Consider the following 12324-nt stretch of genomic DNA (forward strand, 5'->3'; position numbering starts at 1 on the left):
AAACGTGCTGAAGTATACGCGGTACATATTTTTGCTATTTATAACAATGAAAAAAATTGAAAGAGAAAGATTTTAGAGTTTGCATAAAAAATAGATTTCAAAAATTCTCCACAACATTCAGCATTAAAATTGTTATATTATTTGCAATGTTGTTATAATTATTATTTATATTTATCGTATACTTTATGTTATTGAATTATACTAATAATATTCACGAGAATATTAATGAGTCGCTGCATTATCCAAGCACATAATTCAATCAGATTTGGTTAACAACAACATGCATGTGAAAATATGTTATAACATAAATTATGCTACTGAATTTGATAATGTTATAAAAAAATCTGATTTTAATAATATATCATATAATAATATTGCACAATAAAAAAATCATATATATCATAATTATTTAATCACATGTAACTTCGGTTTTACATTTTTTTTAATATTTTGTTCTTCGTATTTTTTGATTGAGCACTCGTTATTGTAATACATATAGCGAATTAAGTATATTAAAATTAAGATGACTTATTATTCTTTGTACTTTTTTACTGTCACGCCTGACTTTTACCGAGAACACAGTACGCGTAAACTTCAGAATTATTCGATCCTATGTGCACGCATTCACCATCTCCGATGAATCATGTAACGGAAATTAATGGTTTCGATTGAAGCTCTCTGATTGCAATTTCGAAATTAGGGCACTCAAAATTGGACCAAGCATTGGCCTAAATTCGAGTTTATCATCTCAAAGCGGAGAGTAGTCAGGAGCACTATAGCACGTTTTGATATTGATCTTTGATATGCTAATTCAGTGCTATTAGTCGTACATTAATGACGTCTGATTTTAACGCGACTTATTTGATGTTTATTAATAGAGCCTTCAAGTTTTTCTAATTTTGCATTTGTTCGCGCGATCCGCGCATTTCGAGGTTTGTTCAAAGAATTGAGAATATATTTTTGTTTTTTATGGAAAAAAAAAAAAAAAGTTAAAGTGGGGCAACAATGTCCGTTTAAATTGTTAAACACAATTATCACGGTATGAAACAATTTGCTAATATCAATCGTTAAGATTTAGAATTATATAATACAACGCACATACCATGAACAATGATTGCGCGCAGTACAATTGATGTTTGACAATAAACACTTGGTATCCTCTCAATTTAGTATTCAGCAACGATAAATGTACTTATTGACATTGTAATCGACTTGTTAATGAGACAGGATTGTTTTGCCAAGTTTATTTGCGATACTCTCACAATCTAATCAAGTTTAATTCTTTACCAAGTATTTCCAAGTTTTTTATTTGACACTCGATTAATTCCTTGAAAGTAAAGTGCTGGTTGTAGTTGTTATATAGGAAACTAATATTATATTTTTAATATAAATCTCAAAAATAATATCTAACATTTTTTTTTATTAGTGTATTCGATATCTCATAATTTAATATTAAATATACTTTAATATTAAATTTAGTTAGTTAATTTTAAATCTCATTTTTATCGCATGATAGTTTTTATACTGAATATAGAAACTCCATGCGATGCTTAAAGCGATAATTTTAAATTTAAATGTCTCTTCGGTTTACATGGTATAAATGGTAAAGATCATCACTAATGAAGCCTTTCAAAATCGGCTCAATTCTCCGATCCGATTAATCTACTAATTTAAATGCAATCCTTATCAGACAATCTGCGACAGTGCACGAGCCGCGAATCGATAGTAATTACGGCCATTTATATGACAGAACGCAATTGAGGTATCATCCGAGACAACGTAGTCGGAAATAAATCCACCACCACGAAGCACTCTCGACCTCCTTCCACTCTTACTCAGCAATAATCTCCGCCGCGGCAGGCAACAGGCCGTTGCACATGCGTCGTAGCTTGCCGCAACTTAAGGATGCACTGTTATGCATGTTACGGTTTTTTTTTTTTCTACGAAATAACGGGAACGCGAGTACGCGAACTACAAAGAAATATGCGTATTTTCATGTTCTAATATATGCTAATCATTCGAATTACAATTGCGTTCAAAATAGAATGAAAATTATATGCATGGTACTCACAAAATCTACAATGAGTATTTTTTTATGTTTTTTTTTTCAATATATGATATTATATCACAATTTTTCTATTAACCAAAAAACTTTAAAAGCAGTTAATATATTTTTCATTTAAAGATTTCCACTATAATTAATTTTCTTTTTTTTTTTCGTAGATTAAAATAAGTTAAGAATTTAATAAGTAGTTTCAAAGTTCATAAATGTCGTGTAGCTGATACACGAGAAAATCTCGTAAACATAGCTTAAAAGTCTGGTACAAGAGTTTGCTGCTAGCGCGAAACTACTAGTGGCGTGGGCGAATGTTCCATCATAAATGCATGATGAAACAAGCCGTATGGATACAGCGACCATGCTGGGCTCAACGTGGTTAATCGAGACGATTAAAACCGGTCTCGTATTGCCAAGGGTCATCCTTGTGTTCATAAAGAGAATATATGCAAGAGGGTGAACTGGCAATCTCTTCAAGTCTCAAACAGTTAAAAAAGTTAATTAAAACTCAATGCTTCATTAATCAAATTTTCACAAAATGAGTTATCATTAATAATGTACGTGAATTTTATAAAATGCTACTTATAATATCGCCTATAAGTTTTCATTTTGATATTATTGCATATCATAAATTCGCGGTCATCTATTTAAAAAATTTATAATTATTTTCATATTAATTTTATATAGAAAAAAAATTATCTATACTTAAAAAAAAATCTATTTTGTATGCATGTGTGTATCTATGTAATGGTTATTATCATGTCAATTAATCGTTGATGGTGATAATGTGTACGTTATAACGCGAGTAGAAAATATCGTATCGATCAAAGATGCAATCGGCAAAGATGTGCGCTCCCAGCTTGCAAAATGCGGAAGACGATGCTGAGATGATATACCATCTCGCAAAGCTACGATTAGCAAGCAGCGACTTATGCTTACCGATTTTCTTATCGCGATCCGATCGTCGAACGCCTCTTTACCTGCCGCTCTATTACAGCTTTGGAGATGTGAAATGCTAGGAAAGTCGACGAGCGCATCGCTTTCGATGCGATTTGACGGTAGGCGGGCACGAAAGCATTGCCGATCCGATACGCTAATATTCGATGCTGCGATATTGGAATCAGAAATCGTATGTGCGTGAGATAATTTGCAGTTAATGAGCGATAAATGAGTATTTACGATTGTAAAAATATATAATTTTACAATGCCAAGAATCCAAATACAAAGCTACCAAAATAAAAATGGCAATAAAAGCGAAAAGAAAATTTTAATTATAAGAATGTAATTATTAGAAAGAGACATAATTTTTATAAGGATAAATGTAGAGAGATTATTTAGTAATTAGCATAAAACATGTCATTAGCATAAAAAATCCCACATTCATGTAAAGTGCTTTCTTTTTATAATTGTAATTATAATTTATTTTTTTATAATATACGTAATCTTGAAAAATAATATATTATATAGGATAGAGAGTTTATTATTATTATATTATCATTTATTATATAGATTCCGATTAAAATTTAGAGATAAAAAAAGATAAATTTATTATTATTATCCTATATTTACAGTATATACTGTGAAATAAAATATCGTAACTAATGCGACTTAATCTTTCGTCAAATATGCTATCCTATTGCAATCTTCAGGTTTTCATTTTCATCGTGGAATCTCAGACAAGTAGATTTGCTTTCAGTATGGTTTGACAGAAGACAAGAAATACAGGACCACCGGTCGTTGGTTTCGCTTCTACCGCACAATCCGCCGGTGTTCATAAATCAGCGCTGAGAATATGTGAGGGATAATAATGAGGGACGAAGACGATGATGAAGAGCCTAGGTGGAAACGCCTGGATGTTACCATCGAGACGACTGATACAGCAGGTGATTGGGAATTTACGGCGTGCGATAGTATCGAAATGGAAAGTTATAGGCCACTTTTAGAATTGCGAAAGGTTTATGGTCTAGTCTAAAGAGTGTCTACCCGTACAGCTGTTAATCAGTAAAATTGAGTGACAGTTAGAAAATTGGACGGCATTTACGACGAGGTAGTTCAAATTATTGGCAGGCATTGGGCAGCATTTGGCAGGATGCTTCATTATTTTCAAGAAGACAATAAACACACAATAAATATTCAAGTATAAAAAATTCATGAGTAAACACGCTGGTATTTATGCGCAGAGCTCGCATTGTTGTCGTTACGGTCACATTCGAATAAAAAGATAATATCGTTTTGTATACTGTCGTAGTAATCTTTGAGACACGATCGTGAGAAGATCGAGAAACGTCAAATGGGATTATTCTATCGTGCGTATGATTAAGGTCGAATATTGAGCGAATCGTAGAACTGTGTTAGCATTGTTCTTGGTTGTAATATAATAAAGTTCGTGTCGCGTGCGATTGCGGGAGTGTTATATTGGAAGTGTCGTGCAAAGTTTCGTGCGATCATCGATCGGTGCGCGGGCGATCGTTATTAATAGTGTTTTCGTAATTATTGCGTGAGTGTCGAGTGAACACCGTGAACTAGAGAGGAGGAGAAATACAAGCAGGTCCGAGGAGACGACGCTGGATCAATCATAAGGTGAATACATTTATAATTAATTTTGTTTATTCATTAAATTAATTGCTTGTTTATCTTTGCAATGGAGTAATTCATTTTTATTATGTAATTTAATAGATAAATAAAACAGCAAATTTTTATTTTTCTCTTCAAAAGAATCTTTAAAACTTTATCAGAACTTTATAAGAATAATATAAGATAATACATATAGATGACATTTTAATAATTCTGCAGTGATTGCGTGATTAAAGTACTTAAAAAAATTCCAAGTTCTAACTAGAATTTTCTCTTGCTTATTTATGTGTCAAAATGAAAGTAATAATGTAAAAAGTTAGATGAAAAAAGATGAAATAATGATATTATTTATGATAATTCATCAAATACATCCCTTTATCACATTTGATTATAACCGTGAAATAATGACGATGAGAAAGATTACTTCTATCGCGAGGAATAACTATCATCGATTTTTCCACACACACAATGGCTTTTCCATCTTCACTGATGAATAGAATACACGGATTTTATACTTTTTACGCAAAATATATGATATAATAGTTATTTTATTTTCGAGATTATTATAGGATTAATTCCTTTTATATACAATAATTTTAACTGTAAAATTTATTAGAGATTAAATTTTTATACAAAAATGTCGATTAATAATGATTCAATTCAAAAGTAGCGTTGCATTTAAATCGCGGCTAAATTATACGTTGGATAAATCCTTCAACAAGGCCATTGTATCCTGCATCGCGTGCGTGAAGTTCGTATGAAGGTTCATATGATTCGGCATCGATACTGCATTGTTTTGGTGCCGCACGTCATTAAGCTCCCCATTGAATAATGACGGCACTGGATAATTCAGTGAGAGAACATCAGGCTTAATGGAAATCGCAGTTGCCTCTTTAGATCCGAGCAGAAAAAAATTGTCGCGAATTTTATATCAAGCCACACGTAAATGCAAATATATATATGCTGTGGCATATAAATTATAGTTGTGTATATATGCTATAGCATAAAATTATAATTGTGTAACACTAAATTAAGAATATGAGAAAAAATTGAATTTTTGTTACAATTTAACATAAAATTAACGTAAAAATAAAATTTTAACATAAAAGATTTATATTAAATATAATCTTTTATTTAATAGACAAAATAAAATCAAACATAAATTAAAAAAATTTTTAAGATTATTATATTTTTCAAGATCATTATACTGTTTTTTTTTTTTTAATAAATTCTTAACTTAAATCGTACGGTATGTACGAACGAATCAAAAGTTTTATCCGCGTATTGACATAAGATCGAGTGCTACGCGCAATCAGGCACAGATTTGACGTTAATGCGAGACTTACCAACGAGACAGATCGTTGCTGAAGCTTGAGACCTAAGTCCTCTTTTTCATCCCCGCAGTCGGTCGTATAAAACAGCACGCTCTTCTTAGATCCCCTGAAATCAACCCTCATTAATGTCTTCGATGAAAAAAGGCGCGGGTAGGATCCGTGCCTTAGCGTTAAGCCCAGTTTATGAGACACGAATGGGAGCTAGGCTTCCGTGGTATAATCTGATTAACCGAGGACCATAATTCGATCGATAATCTGATCGGACATCTTCTCGCAATGCTATTAACCGATAGTGATAATTTCAAAGAAGTTTTGATACAATAAACGCAGCGGAAGTGTCCGATGATATATAGTTGTTTACTTAAATACTTAAAATATTATTTAAAACAGATGAATATTCTTAATAAAAAAATAAATAAAAGAAATAGAGGGAGAAAAAAAAAGAAAGAAAGAAAGAGAGAGTATAAATCTTTTAGTAGTAATAATTTTCTTTTGTTATATTATAAATTAAATTAAAAAATTAAATGCGAATAATTTAAATTAAATACGAAAAATTACTTAACTTTTTTATGAGTATATATAACTCTTTTTAATATAATAATATAATAATCTTTACATCATAAATTAGATAATTCTTTTGAATAAAAAGTGGATGTACGATATGTGACACATCTAGCAACATTTGCGAGATTGTGATATCAAAGTTTTTTAATTCGTTAGCATCGAAATGCAGTTGGTAGAAAAGATCGTCGATCGTGCAATTTCTCAATGGTCGTTTGCGAATTACAGTCTTCAATTATGAACTATAAATCAATCACGGCACGATCAACGCGCTCGCCCTGTCGCAGGCGATTAAGCTCGCAGGTTGATGGCAGAGTGCACACTAGCCAGCATGGTGTGCATTTATGGTAATCGTACCTGAGCGCCTTCCCATTACGGTTGAAGGGCTGATGTTCGGCGAGCACGAGCGAATCCGTGTAGCACCGGCTCTCGCTCATAGCGACAACTACGGCATCTCTTACGACTCTTTTCAATTGGCCCAGTCACGTTGACATCTGCAATCGAAAGAGTAACTTTGAGAATCAGCTCGCGCACGCGATAAATTAAATTTCGGAGTTTATTGTTTTTTTTTTTTTCTTTTGCGCTAACACAGTCTTATTTTTTTAATAATAGCTTTTTTGTTCAACATAAAATTAATTTTTTGCCAAACTATCGAGAAAAATCATTTATCAGTTGTATCATTTAGCAATTCTCTATCTTCCGCATCACACAATTGAATTTTAAATTAAAATTCCATTAAAGTAAACTCTATCTAAAATTAGCTAAGAAATGTGCTTTCGTAATCCATTCGGTTTTCTCTAAAGTTTACATTGCGAAAACATTCTCCTATTCATTCAATCATTCCTAATGTGAGAATGATTGATTCCTTAATTTTTATTTATTTTTATTATTATACGAGACATAATTGCATTTATCATTGATCGCAATCTATAATTGTTCCCATATCCACGAATGAATTGAATCGGTGGTAATTTCCTACATGCAATACTGACGTGATAATCGTTACATCACGGAATCTCCTATAGAATTCGGCCTTTGTAGAGTAAGTAGATCGGAGTGCGTATTGATAACGCACAAGAGGTACATCGGTTTGATGCGGAACACGCGTTGCCGGTATCCGCGTCTTCGCTATCGAGCTTGATTGTTGCGCGGCCCATGTAACAATCTCAACCTAACGACCTCGATTACTCGTAACTCCACGTTCGGATCTCGATCCGAGAGTTTCGAGGCGCCAGGCCGATCTCGCTGTGTGCAACCCACGCGCCATAATCGACTCATGCACGCTGGATAGCGTTAAATCCGATTCAGATGAACAATAATACGGATGGTTATTGTATGTTCTTTTATACCCACAGAGTCATCGCAAATAGATTATAAAAACGTCAATGTCATGCGAATAAATGGAAAATATAAAATTAAGAATAATATAGAAAAATGTGTGATCATAATGTAATATATTTTTTATGTTCGAGAGAGATTATTAAAGACACATTACAGTGAGTATTTAAACGGAAAATATATAAAGTCAGGAATTGTATATATAAAACAAAATTATGACAATATTTTCCAATCTTTTTAATTCTTTTTTTATAGTATAATTTTTTTTTATAGATGATTCTTATTCCATAAATAAATTTCGTAAATAGCTTAAAATTAAAATTGATATTTTTATCTTTTTGCATCGAAAATAAAGTAAGTGGTTTCATTCATTTTTTATGCCTACTCGGAAATAAATGGAAATAGATTAAATATGTCGTTAAGCAGCACGCAACGCGAAGTATATTTTCGCGTTTGGTGCTTCGTAAGAAAAATCTTATAGCGCGTAGAGAAGCCTATTAGAAGAAATACGTTAAAGATACCGTTCTGAACAGGACCTGACGAGTGATATCCGTAAATGTATTTAAGCAACCGTACACAATGGCCGAGTAATTTGCATAAGTTATGTGCGAGAAAGTTCATTCCTCCGCTGTGGGCGGAAATCCATGTGTTCTATGCGTGTTCGTGCATAAGCGCGAATACATGATACATTGCGTGAGCGGGATTACGCTACAGTCAACGCATAATCGGATGTACTTCGCGATTTTAGTAAAAACACCCGAAAAAAGAAAAGATTAATCGGATTTTACATCGTACTGAGAAGTTTATTATTTCATAAAATTAGAAGCAATCGAGAACACAATTTATCGTAATAAAAAATAAGGTCAATGAGAACTTTATTTCTTCGAAAATAAGCTAAAGAAAATCTTTTATTAATTTATGAGCAATTGAAAAAATAAAAGGCTCTCTGGAAATCGGATATTACAGGAGCAAAATAATGTAAATTTTACTTTAACAAAATTTTAATTTAACATTTAATTATAAAGATATTGAATTTCTGCCTCGAACAGATTTATGTAAAAAGTAACAAATACAAATAAAGAGTTAATTCAATTTTCATAAAAATTAATCTAAAATTGGTAAAAAATTTATTATACATTAATTAATTAGTAATTTAATACTTTCCATTACGCATAGCTTGTTTGCTTTAATAAAAAATCTTTTAAGATAAATCTTACTTACAATTAATAATTTAATATATTTTGTTATGGGTAGCTTGTTCATTTTAATAAGAAATCTTTTGCATGAAAGTCACTTCCTATCGAGAAACCTATATTTCATCTTAAAATTGCAAATCATTTATCGGATACTTTAATAGATAAAGAATCACTTGATAAAAAAGTCAAAGCGTTCCAAGATTTAAACATAAAAAAAGTATTAAACAAGAAAAAAAAGAAATCTTTTAATATAAATCAAATTTATTGTTATCATCAATCATTATTCTCAAAAGATTTCTTTTTTAACATTTTTTTTATATTTAAATCTTGTAACGCTTTGAATTCTTTACCAATTGATTCTTCATCTATTAAAGTATCCGATAAATAATTTGCAATTTTAATATAAAATAAATCTTATAAGTTTCTTGATAGAATAAAAAGCTTTCGTGCAAAAGACTTCTTATTAAAGTGAACTAGCTGTGCATAATTAAAGTTCGAACAAAAATTCGATCGTTAGTATATTTTCCATAAAAAAAAGCAATATAAAAGAACTTGTATGACAAAGCATAGCAATATATAGTATATATCAGAAAATATATAAACAACAATAATATGTAAAATAAACATGTTATACGATTCGTAAAATATAATACGTGATAATACAATAATAAATTACAACATCGCGTAAAGGACTACAATTAAAATCGAATATTTGCTCTCCATAAATGAAGTGTCGCTTTAAACTAATAAATTTACACAGAAACATAAACCAGTTTATTTACGCGATAGCAATGCAATTTGTTTTAATTTTGTGTTCGGCTGTTGCGCCATGCATTATTAACGAATTGCACGCAGGTTATCCTTCATTACTGTGCGGTATAGATATCGTGATGTTCTGAAACTGCAACTAATTGCGAGCACGTCTAACAAGTCGACCTTGACGCGTGCGTAATGGCAAGAATACAGGCCGCAGGGGAGACATCAATAGAAACATGATAATAATCGTATGTTATACATCGACGGCTTTATAAATTTGATCAACCAGCCGCAACGCCGTTTCACGCTGTCGCGAATCACTTTCAAATAATAGCATTGCGTCGCAAATAATCGAACGACCACGCCTGTGATTCTATTCAAAGATAGGTTTTAGCGAAAAACTTGCATTGTGTGTGATACGAAACTTTTATTAAAAGATTTCTATGTGCGTATTATTACTTCCATTCTCATTTAAACATTCTCTTTTATTTTACTTGAAAAATACAAGTTCAAATAAATTTAAAATGAATAAGTTTAAAAGAAATATACACAAAATGTATTTCGTTACAAATAACCGTAATTAACTGTAAGTGACAAGTAATTGTATGGATAAATATTTCATCGCATCAGATCGTGCAAAATTCTAATAAAATTTCAATTATTATAAAAAAATACGACGGTAGTATTCGCTTTATTTGCTACAATGAAACTTTGATTAAAATAATAACCGATATTATATACATATATCAAGCATTTTTTACTTGCATACTACAGAATATTTACGTATATAGATACGCGCGAAACAGACGATACGTTATAAAGGACATACGCGAGAAGGGTGAATTATGCATGATCAAGATCCGTGACGGAGTTATGACGGCTACACAGCTGTTCGTCAGGTGTACCTTCGAGTTAACAAGTCAGTGAGCTTGTCGAACTAAAACTTCCTCAGAGGACGGATATTTCTTGGGATTTCGAATATCGTGGATTTACGCTTCGATGCCTGCTCCTTGCACATTGTGAGATACAGGAAAGAAAAGAGACACAACTTAATCATCGTTTATTTCTCTTCTCGCTATTGTCAATAAAAATATTTCACCTATAAAGAGATCTGTGTAATTACAGTAGATAGTAGATATAGAAATTTTACATGTACATACAGGGTGTATCGTAAAGACCAAATCAAAGCTTAAAAATAAATTTTTGAGATCATTTTAAGATAATTTTTGCTCAGCAAAAATATTGAGAGAGATCATTATTTTTTGCAAGTTTCCAATTTTTTTCCATTATATATCTTTATAATTCTCAAATTAAAATTCTCTTTCTCTATTAAAGTAAACTCTATCTGAAATTAACTAAAGAATGTAGTTTTAACTCTCTATAAGTTTAGTTTGTAAAAAAGGCCTCCATTTTTTTGAATCGCTTAAAACATGGAAATTATTAATGCCTCGATATTTTTACTGAAGAAACATCATCTTAAAATGATCTCACGAATCTATCTTTAAACGTTGATCCAGTCTTTACGGTACACCCTGTATATATGTACATGTTGCGTGTATGTGTTAGAGGATTGAGTGTAATAGCGATCAGCATATTTTGCTGCTCTTCGATATGCGACCAATTGGAATTAATGTGGACTACTTAAAAGTTGCATATCTACTGTGATAAATGTACGTAGTCGTTTATAAATTGCGACTCTCCTCGAAGAGGCCAGGCTATATATTTACCCACACAGATTTCGCGGCAAGATTCATCGGAGTCGGAGTCGTAGGATCTCTGAAAGCCCAGCGTTTCAGAAATGTGTCAACTCAACATATAAGCGCGTGAAATGATACGCGGAGCGATTTAAAGCCTCGCGATGATATTTCTTCAGCGTCTCGATGTAATCAAACACAAGCAGAGATTGCTTTTTAAGCTTTCCATTTGCTGCGCGGAATTGCATGTAAGTGCAATATATTTAAACTTGCCCAGCACGAGTGAATATTAGCATTTTGATGAAATAGGCGATATGCACGAGACACGGAGAAGAAGAGACATCGCAGCGATGTCTATGTATGATATCGCACGTAATTAAAATTAGATATATATATATATATATATATATATAAAATTATAATACGCAATATTAACGACGAGCACGTGGCAACTTACGTAGAAGCATATCTCGATATGTCTTGTCAGCGTCGACAATGCAGCGCGTAGAAACGCAAAGAAACACGCGCGATATATGTAGATACGCATCAAAAAGCATAGAAAACGCTAAAAAAAAGAGAATGCGACCGACACAATGGAGCGCCGGCAGACGCGCAACGGAGGATACGTGAGTTTATGGTATCGTAATACGATCCGTGCAATAATAACGTACGAATAAACGGTGAAATAACCGTCCCACCGCGAGTATTGTAAAGTTCCATTATCGTTGATACACGCATACAAGGATGTACAATGGAAACATAACGCCGTGATGGATGCGTCTTGTCGACGTGTTATTTGTCAGTCGTGTAACTTA

At 32.2% G+C, this 12324-nt stretch overlaps 1 protein-coding gene across 3 annotated transcripts in view; it reads right to left on the minus strand.

Annotated features, from left to right (window-relative positions):
- The window catches only part of LOC126856260 (uncharacterized), a 155236-nt gene that overhangs the window by 26989 nt on the left and 115923 nt on the right, over window positions 1-12324 (minus strand). For all 3 annotated transcript variants that reach the window (XM_050604634.1, XM_050604633.1, XM_050604635.1), the window contains 2 exons: window positions 6883-7019; window positions 5977-6070 (listed from right to left, as the gene is read on the minus strand). In XM_050604634.1, the coding sequence (XP_050460591.1) occupies window positions 5977-6070; window positions 6883-6962 (174 nt within the window). In that variant the 5' untranslated portion in view covers window positions 6963-7019. The remainder of the gene's footprint in view (window positions 1-5976; window positions 6071-6882; window positions 7020-12324) is intronic.

Source organism: Cataglyphis hispanica, chromosome 18 (genome assembly GCF_021464435.1).
Source record: "Cataglyphis hispanica isolate Lineage 1 chromosome 18, ULB_Chis1_1.0, whole genome shotgun sequence".
Taxonomy (NCBI): domain Eukaryota; kingdom Metazoa; phylum Arthropoda; class Insecta; order Hymenoptera; family Formicidae; genus Cataglyphis; species Cataglyphis hispanica.